Genomic DNA, 16810 nt, shown 5'->3' with positions numbered 1-16810 from the left:
TAAAATTGTTTCAGGGCTAGTATCAGTGATTAACACAATACCTGTATTTTATTTCTACTTAGTTTATTGGTAAGGTCAGATTATACACTCAGGCATTTGAAAAGGGTTAAAAAGGGCTCTGGCCGGATAGCTTGGTTGGCTAGGCCCTGGTCAGCAAACCGCAGCTCACGAGCCACATGCGGCTCTTTGGCCCCTTGAGTGTGGCTCTTCCACAAAATATCACGTGCGGGCACTACCTCAATAAGGAATGTACCTACCTATATAGTTTAAGTTTAAAAAATTTGGCTTTCAAAAGAAATTTTAATCATTGTACTGTTGATATTTGGCTCTGCTGACTAATGAGTTTGCTGACCACTGGCGCTAGAGCATTGTTATGATGCATAGATGTGCAGAGGCTGCCAGTTTGATCCGAGGTCCGGAAGCATACAGAAGCAGATCAATGTTTGTGTCTCTTTCCCTTTCTCTCTCCAAAGTCAGTAAAAAGTAATATACATATATTACTTTTATATATATATAATATATATATATTATATTGGGCATATATCTATACTGATTGAATTTTAATTGATTTTGGAGAAGGGAAGGGACAGTGGGAGAGAGAGAGACAGAGAGACCAGACCAGGGATCAAACCAGCAACCTCTGTGCTTCAGGATGATGCTCTAACCAACCGAACTATCTGGCCAGGGCTAAAATAAATAAATAGGTAGGTAGATAAATAAATAAATAAATAAATAAATAGGTTAAACACTTACTGTTTTAACTACTTGATCTGAATTGCGAGGCAGGACTTAGTGCTACGTATTACATTGATTAGAACTGTTAGCTCTCATTTATGATGACCACATTTATCTTTAATTCATTATTGATAATATTAAATCTTAATATTTTAATAGCTGCATAGTTTCCTTTAATTCAACCTGCTCCTTAGTTTTGTACATTTAACTTACTTTCCAGCTTTTTTTTTTTTTAATTTTTATTTATTTATTTATTTATTTATTCATTTTGGGGGGGGGAGAGAGAGAGAGAGAAAAAGAGAGAGAGAGAAGGGGGTGAGGAGCAGGACGCTTCAACTCCCATATGTGCCTTGACCGGGCAAGGCCAGGGTTTTGAACCGGCAACCTCAGCATTCCAGGTTGAGGCTTTATCCACTGCGCCACCACAGGTCAGGCACTTTCCAGCTTTTATCACAGCCTTTCTTATAGCTAAATCATTAGGCACAACAAATACTATTTACATAGGATGAATTCCTAGAAATAAAATTGCTGGGTCAATAAATGTACGCCTTTCTGAGGTCTTTGCTCTGTAGTCAGATTGTTTCCAAGAGTATGTTGACTATTTTATGCCCTTTTACCATGAATCAGCATGTTTTTTCTCTCTTGCCACTGCTGGTTATTATTATTTTTAAATGTCTTTGCCAGTTTAAAAGATGACAATTGTAGCTATTATTTTAATTTTAATTTTTAAAATTACAAATCAGATTGAACAATTTAGTTATCATTGGTATTTTTTTGTAAGTTCATGTTTTATGCCCATTTTCTTTTCCTTTCCTATTTAATTTTTTATTTTTAGTTTGTAAGAACTCTTTACTAAAGACATTAATCAACTCATTTGTATCATAAGTTGTAATGGTTTATTCATAATTTGTCATTTACCTTGTATTTTTGTTTTTGTTAAACTAGTTGACTTAAAAAGTGACTAGAATGAAAGTCATCTTCAGAATCTTTATACGCATGGTATAATTTAAAGGAATCCCCTCCTTTGGTTATTGTTAATGCCTGCATTATTAATCTGGCAGATTAAAAATGGAAGCCTTGAGTGACAGGGAGCAGGGAATGATAGATCCAGAAAGTGGAGATGAAACCCAGCTTAGTGGACGACAGAGGAAGCCCGCAGAGGAAGAGCTGGATGAACCCATTGAAACCACGGAACCTGAAACCTGGTCTCTTCCTTTGAGTCAGAATAGTGGGAATGAACTGCCTGCCAGCCAGCCTTGGCCCTTTTCAGCCCAGGAAGACATGGAAGAAGAACACGTGATAATAGAAGAATATGAAAGCGATGGGACATAGAAACCAGCTCACCAGTCACATTGCTACTTGATAGACTCACATTAGTTTTATTCAGTAGTACTTGAACAGAGATAATATACTTTTCAAGTGAATTACAGTTTGTCTTCACTCTTGTAGTATTTCAGTACAAGAAACTGACTCTTCTGTCATCTTGAAGTAAATAGAAGGTCAAGCCTTCAAATAATTGTTTTTTCTCTAGTATTTATTTAGGCTTGTGAGTAGTGTTGGGAGAGGAGGTCAGTGTGTGTGAAGTGTTTTAACATTATACCAAATATCACAAAATGTGAAGAAATAATTCAGAATACAAAGTTTATGGAGTTGTAAATATGAATATAAAACAGTTTAGTATGCGAGTATGAGTGTAAATAAATGTGCCTTAATTACAGTTTATCTATGGTTTCTAGCTTCTCAGGTATCTTTTTTTGTATGTTGTACAGTGGAATAGTTTAGATACTTTTTGGAAAGTATTGAATAATTTATATCAAAATTAAAATGTTGAATTTCTTTTTGTTTTTCTTATCTTTTAATATTTCCTGACGTGTATTTCCTGCCATGTATCTATTGGGCGTGAATCTCCTTGATCTAGAGTCAAACTTTAAAAAAAAAAAAGGGAAGAGGATGGCTGCCTTGTGATGAGAGGGGCCCACGAAGGGTTAATCACACCCTTAACTACCCTTCCCACGGTTTCCGAGCGGAGCCTAGGTCGTTACCTTTGCCGTGAGGGGCGGGGCGGGCCCGGCAGGCCTGGGCTGCATGCGGGAGTCCTGACAAAGCCGGGCGGGGCGAGGCTTGGCTCGCCCCGCCCCGGGAGCCGAGCCCGGTTTCAGCGCCGCGGGCAGCTGGCGCGCTCTTCCGGCAGCGGCACAGGTGAGGGGGGTCCGAGGGGTGGGGCCTGCGTGGCCGGGACGCGGGCGCGGAGGGGCCGGCGCTTCCCCGGCAGGTGCGCGGATGGAGAGGGGGCCGAGGACCCCTGGCAACTTCGTGGGCCTTTGGCGCTGGACGCCCGGCCCCGCCATTACCCGGGGCCGAGGCCGGCTGCCGGCGCGGTAAGGGGTGGACGGGAAGCCGGGCCAGGGGATCTGGAGGGCCTGCCATCCAGCCTGGTCTCATTCGGGGGACACAGGTGCGCGGCTGCAGGTGGCCGCGTCGCCGCTGTCCTTCCGGGCGCAAGGATCCTGGTCATTTCAAGTCAGACACGGCTGAGGCGGCTTAATTCGGGCCACGTTGGGGTGGAATCTCCAAAGACCGAGTGGGTTTTCACTCAGAGACGCGGAGACGGGGTACGCGCACGGGGCGGGCAGAGCAAAGGTCAGAACGGTGGGTGGGACCACGCGTCGAGCGGCGGACTCGGGAGACGCCGGGGCGAAGATGTTCGGTAGCCCGTGGCGTTCATTCTTGAGTGAAGGTGAAAGCCTCAGGGTCTTTCCCAGGCTTCTGGAAACCCCAACACATCTGAAATCTACCCTTTCTTGGACCCAGCAAAACTTAAAAGCTCATTAAAGTGGTGTTTGTGTAAAGGTGACCACGCTCGATTTCTCTGACACCTTGCAAGGGGGAACCCCGTCTTCTCTCACCGCGATGCCTTTCCCAAGAGCATGGAGTCAGGATCCCGGGCTTGAAGGAAACAAAGACCCACTTAGCTACAGCGTCTGAATCTTAGTGTGTTCTCAGTGGTACCCTGTATCCAGAAGATGTGATACAGCTGACCTTCCCTTCTCACATCACATTTTGCTATTCCACAATTCTTCTGATTTATATTTTTTGCTTTTTATCTAAACGCTGATAAGTTGGTCTAATTCAAATAAGCCACTTTTTTTTTTAAACATGCTCATCTTTTTTTTTCTTTATTTATTTATTTATTCATTTTAGAGAGGAGAGAGAGGGGGAGAGAGAGAGAGAGAGACGGGGGGAGGAGCAGGAAGCATCAACTCCCATATGTGCCTTGACCAGGCAAACCCAGGGTTTCGAACCGGCAACCTCAGCATTTCCAGGTCTACTCTTTATCCACTGCGCCACCACAGGTCAGGCCCAAATAAGCCACTTTTCACAACTGAAAATAACTCCATTACAGTGAAGCTCACTTTTTTCTACCAGTGAGTGAAATTAAGCAGTGGGGTATCCTTTAAATGCATACACAGTATAGATATTGAGGAATATTATGTAAAACTCGCTAAAGTTATTTGTTATGCTTTTGCTTCTACTCTTCTTAGGAAAATGTATTTCAAAACTAGTAGTTTGCATTTCTAGAATTTAAACTTTTTTAGCTAAAGATAAAAAAGGCACAACAAATAACATCATGTATAGAGCTCTTCCTTTGCATTGGGCACCATGCTGGGACTATCGCAGTTAATGCTTTAAAATTGGAGTGCCCCTTTAGAAAACCCCGGAATTTAGACTTCTCCATTTCCACCCATTTCCTGGGTAATTCCATCTAGTCTGTGGCAGTTCATGCCCTTCTGCATATAGACTGCCTACTTAACATCTCCAACTAAATTTCAGACTCTGAGGCTGCTTCTCCCCAAGTCACTGGAGGGGTGGAGAAATGTTGCTGTTGAAAAAAATGGTTTGATGTTTGGGATTTGCTTCAACGTAATATTGGCAGAGGGAATAAGGTAGATGAAACAAGATTGGTCATAAATTGATTATCATTGAAGTTGGTTGATGGGTGCATAAGAGTTTGTAATACTATTCTTTCCACTTTTATTATGTTTGAAAATTTCTATTAAAATAATTTAATTCCCTATATCTAGAATTTGACCTCTTCTTTCTCTTTCTATTGCTAACACTGGATTATTTCAGTGGCCTCTGAGCCAGTCTCCCTGTTTTTGCCCTTGTCTGCTGGAGTCTCAACACAGCAACTAGAGTGATCCTCTTTAAAAAAATCACATGTGTCACTCCTCGAAATCCTCCAGTGGCTCTTCATCTCACTCACTCTGCCTCTGCCACGCTGGCCTCCATGCCTTAATACATATAGTTCAGTATGCCAGGCAGTCTCTCAAGGCTTTTTTGTACTTGTTCCTTCTACCTGCAATACTTTCCCCTGAAATACTTGCCTGGCTTTCTCCTTTATCTTCTCCTTCATTTCTTTCTCATATTTTTAAGTGAGAGGAGGGGAAATAGACAGAATCCTGCATAGGCTCGACCAGGACCCACTAAGGCTGATGCTCAAATCAAAGGAGCTATCAGCATTTGGGCCACTGGCTGCGAGAAAGGAAGAGAAGAACGAGAGGGAGAGAAAGAGAAACAAATGTCACTTCTCATGTGTGCCCTGACCAGGGATTGAACCTGGGATTTCTGCATGCTTGGCCGTTGTTCAATCCACTGAGCCAACCTTTCCAGACTCTCTTATTTCTATACTCAGATTTCACGTTCTTTATGAAGACTTCCCTCGTCATTCTATTTAAAATGGTAACCTCTGCCGGCAATGCTCTCCTTATTCTCTTTCTTAACTTTGTTTCTTAGCAATCGATCTATTTCGCTTCCTTATCTATTATCTGTCACCACCACCACCACTTCCTGACCCCCTGTGGAATATAAACTCCATGAAGGCAGAGATTTCAGTTGGCTTCATTCACTAATGGCGCTTTTAGCATGACACACAGCACTGATACACCTGGTACATGGCAGGTGTTTAGTAAATATTTGTTAAATGATCAGTCTCCATTTTACAAAGTAAAATAAAACAAGCCTTAGGAATTCATAAATTGTTCAGTATCATAAAGTGGGGATTATCCTTTAAATCAGGGGTCGGGAACCTATGGCTCGCGAGCCAGATGTGACTCTTTTGATGGCTGCATCTGGCTCGCAGACGAATCTTTAATAAAAAAAAATAACGTTAAAAATATAAAACATTCTCATGTATTACAATCCATTGATTTCCTACCGCTCATGTTCATGGTTGTGGGTGGCTGGAGCCAATCACAGCTGTCCTCTGGGACAACACCAAATTTTTATTGAATAATGCGTAATGTACATGCGTCATATGGCTCTCACGGAATTACATTTTAAAATATGTGTCATTCGTGGCTCTCTCAGCCAAAAAGTTTCCCGACCCCTGCTTTAAATGTTGATAGCACCTTCATAGTACCAAGTACAATGCCATGTGTCAAGTTAGCCTTCAAATACGTACACACTTAATAAGCAATTTGAGGGAGAAATTCATGTGTTGTAAACCTGGTAGTTACAGTAGCACGTGTTTGCCTTCTTTTAGTATTTGTGTCCAGGTTACTGATTTCATGAAGGAAACCAAAAGATTTAGTAAAAATGCTTTTTCTATGCTTTATTTTTAGGTGGATTGAATACTCTCTAAGGTAACTTCTCAGTCTCCATGGCAACAGCAATCACCTTTAGACAGTTGCTCTGGAAAGAGTGCTCTGCATGGTTATTGCTGCTACTCTGTTTTGTACTTTTAAGGAATCTTTACCTTTGGTTATTTTGTTTCTTTGAGAAATTAATTTTTTAAATCTCCTATCAAGTGTTAATTGTTGTATCAGAATAGTGAGAAACAGACATTTTGCCACACACACAGTAAGTAGCCAAATTAAGAAATGAAGGAGTCTTTAATGCCAGCGCGTGACGCATGGAGACCTCAGTCGTCAAATTAATGTAGCAGCGTACACAGTTTGGGGCTGGCTTTTAAAAGCAAAATTACATACTGATTGAGGAATGGGGAGGAGAGGAAGCATAGCAGTAGGACAAAGCAGTAAAACAAGCTTTCTTACAATGTTTATCTATAGGGTAAATTCAGGGAGAAACATTCTGAGAACACCTGCAACCTTGCAAAGCTAGCCCAAGGCCACAGTCTGGGAGACCAGCCTCAAGGCCAGGAATAGGGAATCTTTTTAGAAGAGTAAATCCTGCCAAAAGTCTGTTTCAGAGAAAGTAAGTTCAGCTAAGAGTTATTCATGCTAAAGGGTCTTTCTTTTCTATATTTCATTTCTTTGAGAAATTAATTTTTTAAATCTCCTATCAAGTGTTAATCTTTTAGAGGGGGAGAAGCAATGCCCCTAAACTGACTTTCCTGAGTAGGAAGGAATTAGGCTCTTCACTCCCTGTGTTTAACAGACTCCTCCTGGGCTAGTCATTCCAAAGCAGATGTGAGTTAATGAAAATGAAGAGTATTTGCTGACCTATTAAATTTTGGTATGCTCAAGCTCTTAAATATTTTGATTTAGCTGTTTGAGGAAAGGACTCTATGTGGAAGGTTGTAGCATCCTGTCTTGTTAAAATTTAGTCTTATTTTTGTTTTTTTACATTTTGTTTACAGAGTTAAAACAAGTTAGATTTATAAATGGTTTAGGTCAGAGCTAAGGTTTTAAATTTTGATTATAGTTAAAATTATATAGAATGATGACTGTATGCCTAGCTAACATAATTGTTACATATGTTTAAAATATACATATTTATGTTATTTTATATATCATGATAGACATGGTCATACTGGTTTCCTCAACATGATCATTTGCTAATAAGTGAATAAAATCAGCATCATTGAAATAATAAGAAACTAAGTATAAGCAGTAACTTTAATCTTGACCACAGGTGTAGAAATCACAAATGTCGTCAAATAATGGAAGATCCAGGAATCGAGACAGGCACTACGATGAGGTCCCAAGGGACTTGGCTTATGAAGATGGCACCATAAGAATCCTGCAGACTCTTCATGACAGTGAGCTGGCTGTGAGCGCTGATCCTTTGCCACCACCTCCTCTCCCATTACAGCCACCGTTCGGCCCTGACTTCTACTCAGGTGACACAGAGGAACCGGCCATAGCACCAGATCTCAAACCAGTAAGGCGCTTTGTCCCAGAGTCCTGGAAGAACTTCTTCAGAGGGAAGAGAAAGCACCCAGAATGGGATAAGCCGGTGTCAGACATCAGATACATCTCCGATGGAGTCGAGTGTTCACCTCCAGCCTCTCCAGTAAGATCAAACCACCGTTCACCCCCTGAGTCCTGCAAAGATCCTTACGGAGGGTCAGAAGGAACCTATAATTCCCAGAAAGAGGCTGAAGCCATGCTTCCCCAGGATCCCTATGGCTCTCTAGGCCGACACACACAAACAGCTCGAACATACAGTGAGAAGGTGGAAGCATATAACCTGAGGTATTCCTACATGAAATCGTGGCCTGGCCTGCTGAGAATTCTGGGTGTGGTGGAGCTGCTTCTAGGGGCTGGCGTCTTCGCTTGTGTCACAGCTTACATTCACAAGGACAGTGAGTGGTATAACATGTTTGGATATTCCCCGCCTACTGCCATGGGAGGCATTGGTGGCCTGGGCAGTATATATGGGGGCTATTACTACAGTGGCCCCAAAACTCCTTTTGTACTTGTGGTTGCTGGATTAGCTTGGATCACTACCATTATTATTCTAGTTCTTGGCATGTCCATGTATTATCAGACCATTCTTTTGGACTCTAACTGGTGGCCTCTAACTGAATTTGGAATTAATGTTGCCTTGTTTGTTTTGTATATGGCTGCAGCCATAGTCTATGTGAATGATATCAACCGAGGAGGACTCTGCTACTATCCATTATTTAATACGCCAGTGAATGCTGTGTTCTGCCGGGTAGAAGGAGGACAGATAGCAGCGATGGTCTTCCTGTTTGTCACCATGATCGTTTATCTCATTAGTGCTTTGGTTTGCCTAAAGCTATGGAGACATGAGGCCGCCCGGAGACATAGGGAATACATGGAACAACAAGAGGTAAGGAATTTCACAATGTTTCATTTGTTTTTAATTTTTTTTTTCAGTTATTTACTCCCTTGTTAAATATGTATAATTCTCAAAGCAAAGATTTTATAGAAGGCTTTGTTTTTTCTTTTTTCAAATAATCTGAAGTTCGAAAGTTCTATTTCAGTATCTGACATGCTTTCACTGGGCTAGCCCACCCTGGTGTGTCACTGCTGGGTGGCATTGCAAGTAGACACCACCTGTGTAATATAATTCCGAGTGGTTGGCTGCATTGTTACATCTTTCTGATGCTTAAGAGGAAAATGTAGTTACTGAATTTCTGCAAAGAAGAATAATAATATATTCAGTAAGTAAAATGTCTCATCATTAAAGTAAGCTTGAGAACAATCTTGATTCTTTAGTATGGCAAGACAATTAAAAAACCCATAATTATAATTTTTCAGTTGGAGGAGGAAAGTGCTCATTTAAATCTGTTATAATGAGTCCCACTTTCTTCCAGTAAGTGAATTAAAGTCAAGTAAGAATGTGGTGCCTGACCAGGAAGTGGCGCAGTGGATAGAACGTCAGCCTGGGACTCAGAGGACCCAGATTTGAAACCCCAAACCCGGGCTCGCTGGCCTAAGCGCGGGGTCTGCAGGGTCTCAGACCTGAGCAAGGGGTCAGTGTTTCGGCCGGAGACACTCCCCCACAAGGCACATATGAGAAAGGAATTAATGAACAACTAAGGCACCACAACGAAGAATTGATGCTTCTCATTTCTCTCCCTTCCTGTCCCTCTGTCCCTATCTGTCCCTCTCTCTGTCTCTCTCGCTAAAAAAAAAAAAAAAAAAAAAAAAATGTGATGAACCGCATATGAGGTGGAGTTGTAAAAATACATATTCTATGAAAACTTTTCGAGGCAATTTGTTTCTTCCTTATTTTAAGGAGATGATTATTCCAAAATTAGAATGGGAGTCATGTATATACTTGATTGCATTTCTAGGATTTAACTAATTAAATATACAAAGGAGAAGAAGAAAGAGGAGAATTAATAATAATAATACCTAGAAGATAAGACTGTATGAAAGCCTTATTTAAATTAATTTTATTTGGCCCTGGCTGGATCGCTCGGTTGGTTAGAGCTTCATCCTGAAGTATAGAGGTTGCCAATTTGATCCCTGGTGGGGGCACATACAGGAATAGTTCATTGTTCCTGTTTCTCTCTCTCTCTCTCTTCCTCTCTCCCTAAAATCAATATATAAAAAAATTTTTTTTTAATATTATTTGAACAGTAGCATAAATGTTAAGAATATATTCTACTAGCTTCATTATATCCTGAAATAGTTAATGTTTTGCTTTCTTCTTCTAAGGAGTGTGTAGAATTTCCTATGACACTGAAAATGTCAATATTACTTTAACTTTTTCTTAATTTTAACTGTATTATGTAGCTTTCATTTTTCACTTTTCCAGAGATCGCCTGGATACTATGTAATTCTACATGGTGTACAGTTGTAATACAAATTAATAATATAATAATAAATACTAATACAAGAATAGACTTGTGCATACATACTCACAACTGTAAATCTACCATTACCAATCCCTGTATATTGGGCAAAACTATAGACAAAAGTGAAATCCTGTCTTTATATACTGAATAATCTATTTATTTACTCACTAACCTATATATTTTGTTTTTGCTCTTTTGCAAGTATCTTATGAATAACAACAAAAAACTTGACTAAGTTTATAACAAATACCTGTGTAATAGGAAGAATCTCAAGTATGTTTCAATGTGATCCATGCTTTTTCATCACAAAATATATTAAACTTACTAGAATTCAACATAGATTTAAGTTTTCTAAAAAGTTTATCTTAGAATGTTAAGTATACTTCTTAAATTTACATTTGTATATACAAAGTAAAGAACTTTAAATTTACAATCAGTAGTGAAACACACATCCTCATATAGTTTTGTATAAATTTAACAACAACAGTCCTAAATGTAATTTCAACATTAATATTATCTGTAATTATCTTTTATTTAAAAAAAATTTTTTTTTATTCAGGGAGAGGAGGGGAGACAGAGACAGACTCCCGCATGTGCCCTGACTGGGATCTACCCAGCAAGCCCACTTGGGGGCAATGCTCTGCCCATTTGGGGCATTGCTCCATTGCTCAGCAACCATGCTCTTCTTAGCGCCTGAGGCGAAGGCCATAAGCTATCCTCAGCGCCTGAGGCCAACTTGCTCCAATCAAGCCATGGCTACAGGAGGGGAAGAGAGAGAGAGAAGCAAGAGGAGGAGGGGCAGAGAAGCAGATGACGCTTCTCCTGTGTGCCCTGACTGGCTGGGAATCAAGCCCACATCAGATATCCACATGTAGGGTCTATGCTCTACCACTGAGCCAACCAGACAGGGCATGTAATTATCAACATAATACCTTTATTCTTTTCCCTTTGTCAACAAAAACTTGTTCCTATCAGACTTTTCATAATGGCTCAGTAGACTTGAATCACCTCTGATGCTGGAGGCTGCCTCTTTGTTGTTATAACTTCCTAAAAATTAGAAGATATAGACTGACCCTTGGTGGCCCAGTGGATAAAGGATAAAGCATTGACCTGGAATGCTGAGGTTGCTGGTTCAAAACTCTTGGCTTGCCTGGTCAAGGCACATATGGGAGTTTATGCTTCCTGTTCCAACCCCCATTCTCTTTCTCTCTCTCTAAAAATGAATAAAATATAAAAATAAAACAGTAAAAAAAATTTTTTATAATATAACTGCTTCAAACTCTTTCATTGTACAAAGTAAGGGGAGCCAAGAATAAAGAAAATCTCTATGTAATTCAAAGCAATTTACCTAATAGTCTACCCTCTCCATATTGTAGGGTGACCAACTTTTTTACAATGAAAAGGAGGACAAAAATAAATTGAAGAAAACAATATCATAAATAAAAGAAACATTTTAATATTTTTTTTTTTTTATTTATTCATTTTAGAGAGGAGGGGGGGAGAGAGAGAGAGAGAGAGGAGAGAGAGGAGAGAGAGAGACAGGGGGAGGAGCTGGAAGCATCAACTCCCATATGTGCCTTGACCAGGCAAGCCCAGGGTTTCGAACCGGCGACCTCAGCATTTCCAGGTCAACGCTTTATCCACTGCGCCACCACAGGTCAGGCCAAAAGAAACATTTTATTCATTGCAATAATACACTATAATATGATAAATGCATAATAAAAAACATTTGTAATATTTTATATTATAATTATGCTTACATGCCTATTAGTTTTTAATAATAATTGTAAGAAAAAAGTACTCATTTAGATACATATATGTCACATCACATGCAATGGATCAACTCTAATCAATTGAATCAGACATTTACAGATTAGTCTTCCAATATCAAAAAGGAGGACATGTAGGAGGACACTTTTCAAGCAAGGATGGAATTTACAAAAGAAGGACTGTCCTCCCTAAAAGAGGACAGTTAGTCACCTTACATATTGCCAATTCTCTTTGTTCCTGGTTGACAGGAATTCCAGTTAGGCTGTCTCCTCTGGTCCTCCACTGGCCCATCCAAACATGGCTGAAAGAGTAGGAGGAACATCTGAAAAGTAGAGAATCAACTTCTGTAAAATTGAGATTGGGCTGTAAATGCAAATGGATGAAAATATTTGCAAAGTTACTTCTCAGGCCTTTGAAAAATCATTTTAACTCTTTTTGTTCCAGATAAGTGAGCCATCATTTCCATCAAAAAGGAAAATGGTAAGAAAGAAGTTCACATTTTATCTCTAGATTTGTTAAATACTTTTCTCTCTTGTCTATAAATCTGCGGGGTAGATCATCTGTCTGTGAAAGTATATCTATTACATTGAGTTCATAAGAGGACTTTCAGCTTTTTTTTTAATATAAAAAGGACCAAATTAGATAAAGCTATTAATAGCTTCTTTTAATATTGTTAGATGTAAACTTATGCAAGTGAACTCTTGGTTCTCTTTATAGGTTTAAATTTTAGTCTTTTTAAAATGAAGGTAATCTCCCAAACTTTTTGCAATCTCTTTAAAGTTCTTTCAGATGCCAAGTTTTGTTGTGTCAGGAGAGAAATTTCTTTATTTCTTTATTTTATTTTTTTGAAATGAGAAGCGGGGAGGCAGAGAGACAGACTCCCACATGCGCCCAACCAGGATCCACCTGGCATGCCCACCAGGGGGTGATGCTCTGCCCATTTGGGGCATTGTTCCATTGCAACCGGAGCCATTCTAGCACCTGGGAAGAGGCCATGGAGCCATCCTCAGTGCCCCGGCCAACTTTGCTCTGATGGAGCCTTGGCTGCAGGAAGGAAAGAGAGAGATAGAGAGGAAGGAGAGAGGGAAGGGTGGAAAAGCAGATGGGCACTTCTCCTGTGTGCCCTGGCCGGGAATCGAACCAGGGGCTTTCACATGCCAGGCTGACGCTCTACCACTGAGCCAACTGGCCAGGACCAGGAAAGAAATTTCTATATCACCATTTACTGTGTGGCAGTAAGTAAGTATTTACCTTCTAATGCCTTGGTTACTTTTCTTCGTCTGCAAAATAGGCATAATAATAGTTTCTACTCACAAGATTGCTGAGATGGTTAAATGAGATGCTGTCAATATAATTATTTACATATATGTAATAATTTAATATATTTTAATTATAATTTTACCTCATTGAAAAGTTTTTTTTAAGATATTGGATATTATTTCTCAGCAAAAAAAGAATCTAACTCTTTGGTTTGTTTTCTTCTTTGAAAAGGGAGCATATTCAGGCCCTGGCCGGTTGGCTCAGTGGTAGAGCATCAGCCTGGCGTGCAGGAGTCCCAGGTTTGATTCCCAGCCAGGGCACACAGGAGAAGCGCCCATCTGCTTCTCCACCCCACCCCTCTCCTTCCTCTCTTGTCTCTCTCTTCCCCTCCCACACCCAAGGCTCCATTGGAGCAAAGTTGGCCTGGGTGCTGAGGATGGCTCTGTGGCCGCTGCCTCAGGTGCTAGAATTGCTCCAGTTGCAACAGAGCAATGCCCCAGATGGGCAGAACATCACCCCCTGGTGGGCGTGCCAGGTGGATCCCAGTCTGGCGCATGCGGGAGTCTGTCTGACTGCCTCCCCGTTTCCAACTTCAGAAAAATACAAACAAAAAAAGAAAAAAAGAAAAGAAAAGGGAGCATATTCACTTGGTTCAAAATTCAAAAGATGCTCTAATACAAAGGTTTGTCTCATTCCTACACTTTGATTCCAGTTCTCCTGATTGAAAGTAACCAATATTATTAGTGTCTTGTGTTTCTTTTCAGAAATGTGTTATGTTTATATATATTCACTCTCCTCCCCCTTTTACACAACTGGTAGCATACCACACACACTGTTATGTTCTTTATCTTTTCCACTTAATATATTTCTCTTTTTTTTTTTTTTTACAGAGACCGAGAGAGAGTCAGAGAGAGGGATAGATAGAGATAGACAGACAGGAATGGAGAGAGATGAGAAGCATCAATCATTAATTTTTCATTGTGACACCTTAGTTGTTCATTGATTGCTTTCTCATATGTGCATTGACCGCGGGCCTTCAGCAGACCGAGTAACCCCTTGCTCAAGCCAGCGACCTTGAGTCCAAGCTGGTGAGCCTTGCTCAAACCAGATGAGCCCACGCTCAAGCTGGGGACCTCGGGGTCCTGACCCTGGGTCCTCCACATCATAGTCTGATGCTCTATCCACTGCGCCACCACCTGGTCAGGCTCCACTTAATATATTTCTAAGATATTTCTTTATTAGTGCATAAAGAACTTCTGCATTATCTTTTTACAACTACATAGTAATGCATTATATGGATATATTATAGTTTATTTAACCATAAATGAACATTTAAGTTGTTTCTGATCTTTCACTGTTAAAAAAAATGCTACGGTGACTAGCCTTATAATACATGTAAGAATATCCTCATGCGTACCTCTTTTCATGTATTTTGACTGTCAGATTGCCTGGCAGAAATTTTATCAATTTCCACTACCAACAGCACAATAGGCTCCCTCACCCCCTGACCAACACAATATGTTAGGACATTTGTTGACTTCTATCCTTCTGAGAGATGAAAAACAGTATTTTGTGTAGTTATAATTTGCATTTCAATCTTATCAGGTTGAGCATTTTTCATATGTCATAGTTGCATTTCCTGCTCTGTTCACTGTCGTATCCAGTCCAGTTTTTTTATTGGATTGCTAATTTGTACAAGCCCTTTGTTAAGTGCATACATTTTGAAAATGCCTTTTATCAGGTTCTTTTTAACTTTATTCTCTATAACACACAAATACTGTTTGAAAATATTTCCCTGATACGATGCACTGTGAAAAACACAGCATCATTTCTGTGGTATTCTTGCCAAAAATAGTTTGTTCATGTTAAAATAAGAGATTTATGAAGTGGGTGAGCAATCTACCCAAGGGATCGTGATTAATACACCAGTACCATCATTCATTGAACAAACATGCCAGTTAGGCTGTGGGCCGGTGATATGAATACCATTTTCCAGGGGCTTACAAATCCAGTGGAAAAGAAAAACACAGGCAAAAGATTAGTAGAGTGTTTGTGTGAGTGTGTGTGTGTGTGTGTGTGTGTGTGTGTATGAAGAGGAGTTACAAGCACTGAGAACTATAAAATTAAGCTAAATTTGCTTAGAAATTTGTACTTCTCTGACATCACCTGAGAAGTCATTTATGAATGATAATGTCTCAAATTCAGCACTGTTAATTGGCCATTAGAGATCTGTAACCAGCAATAGTTTTTTGTTTGTTTGTTTTCTTTTACAGAGATGGATAGAGAGTCAGAGGGATAGACAGGGACAGACAGACAGGGATGGAGACAGATGAGAAGCATCAATCATTAGTTTTTCGTTGCGCATTGCGACTTCTTAGTTGTTCATTGATTGCTTTATGATATGTGCCTTGACCGCGGGCCTTCAGCAGACTGAGTAACCCCTTGCTGGAGCCAGCGACCCTGGGTCCAAGCTGGTGAGCTTTTTGCTCAAGCCAGATGAGCCCGCGCTCAAGCTGGCGACCTCGGGGTCTCGAACCTGGGTCCTTCCACATCCCAGTCCAACGCTCTATCCACTGCGCCACTGCCTGGTCAGGCAGCAATAGTTTTTTAAAGAGTCAGTTGCATTAAATTATTTTTGACATGTATGTAAAGTCATCTGAATTGCAGCTGACAAGCCTTAACAGCTTTCCTAGAATTATTTTGGATATTCATAAATCTTTAGAAATCAAGACATACTCTGACCCGTCCTGACTGACCAGCCATGGAACAAGTGAGACTGGTATTGAAGAGTTTCTCATAAGGCAGTGTCGACCTAGTATTATGAACCCATATACTTTAACCACTGCTTAGAGAGATATTACTGTACCTTGTGTGTGTGTGGCTTTTTGTTTGTTTTATACTTTAACTTCCTGGTTCCCTTGAGTTTTAATTAGTTTGGTATTCATTTATTCAACATTTATTGTTCTCAGGATATACATTTCCATTAGACTTCTTCTAATTCAGTGGTACTAACAGTCAGAATAAACTAAATGAATGCTCACTTTTAAGCTGCCTAAAATATGCATATCAGATATACCTGAGAGTGGTAATGGTGGTTGCCTTTAGGAGGGCACCTGGCTGACTGGGAGCTGGGGGAACAGGGATAAAGGGCGACCTTTCATTATGTACCCTTTTGGACCTCCTAAATTACATATCATGTGTATATATTACCTACTCAAAATTTTTTTTTAAGTTTTTAAAAAGTTAAATTAATGACTACTCATTTCAAATACTGAGATAAGCAATATAAGGCTGATGTTTAAATATTAATAACACTGGCCTTTTGTTTGCGATTTAAGTGCAACTTCCCTAGCTAACCCTGTGGGCTGCCTTTCAATGTTAGCCCAGAGACATAAGGGAGTGTGAACAACTGGGAGTCATCAGGAGGGTGGCTGTGGCAGAGCATGGCCAGCACTCTCACTCAGGATGCCAGGATTGCCGTGGCGCGCTACTTAGTGCTACTCCCTCACAGAAACTAACTAGGCAAGTTAC

At 40.3% G+C, this 16810-nt stretch overlaps 2 protein-coding genes across 11 annotated transcripts in view; both read left to right on the top strand.

The window, feature by feature from the left end:
* Positions 1-2534, top strand: part of RAD17 (RAD17 checkpoint clamp loader component) — a 43826-nt gene extending 41292 nt beyond the window's left edge. For 5 of the 6 annotated variants that reach the window (XM_066241923.1, XM_066241914.1, XM_066241933.1 and 2 more), the window contains one exon: positions 1797-2534. In XM_066241923.1, the coding sequence (XP_066098020.1) occupies positions 1797-2067 (271 nt within the window). In that variant the 3' untranslated portion in view covers positions 2068-2534. The remainder of the gene's footprint in view (positions 1-1796) is intronic. The other variant, XM_066241961.1, reaches the window with a different exon arrangement.
* A 321-nt stretch (positions 2535-2855) lies between these two features.
* The window catches only part of MARVELD2 (MARVEL domain containing 2), a 35035-nt gene continuing 21080 nt past the window's right edge, over positions 2856-16810 (top strand). The window contains exons 1-3 of one of the 5 annotated variants that reach the window (XM_066241782.1): positions 2856-2934; positions 7609-8772; positions 12464-12499. In XM_066241782.1, coding sequence (XP_066097879.1) covers positions 7624-8772; positions 12464-12499 — 1185 coding nt within the window. In that variant the 5' untranslated portion in view covers positions 2856-2934; positions 7609-7623. The other 4 variants (XM_066241773.1, XM_066241802.1, XM_066241792.1 and 1 more) reach the window with 4 other exon arrangements.

The sequence above is a fragment of the Saccopteryx bilineata genome, chromosome 1, assembly GCF_036850765.1.
Source record: "Saccopteryx bilineata isolate mSacBil1 chromosome 1, mSacBil1_pri_phased_curated, whole genome shotgun sequence".
Taxonomy (NCBI): domain Eukaryota; kingdom Metazoa; phylum Chordata; class Mammalia; order Chiroptera; family Emballonuridae; genus Saccopteryx; species Saccopteryx bilineata.
The sequence above is the reverse complement of the archived record's forward strand: the minus strand, read 5'-3'. Positions and strand labels throughout refer to the sequence as shown.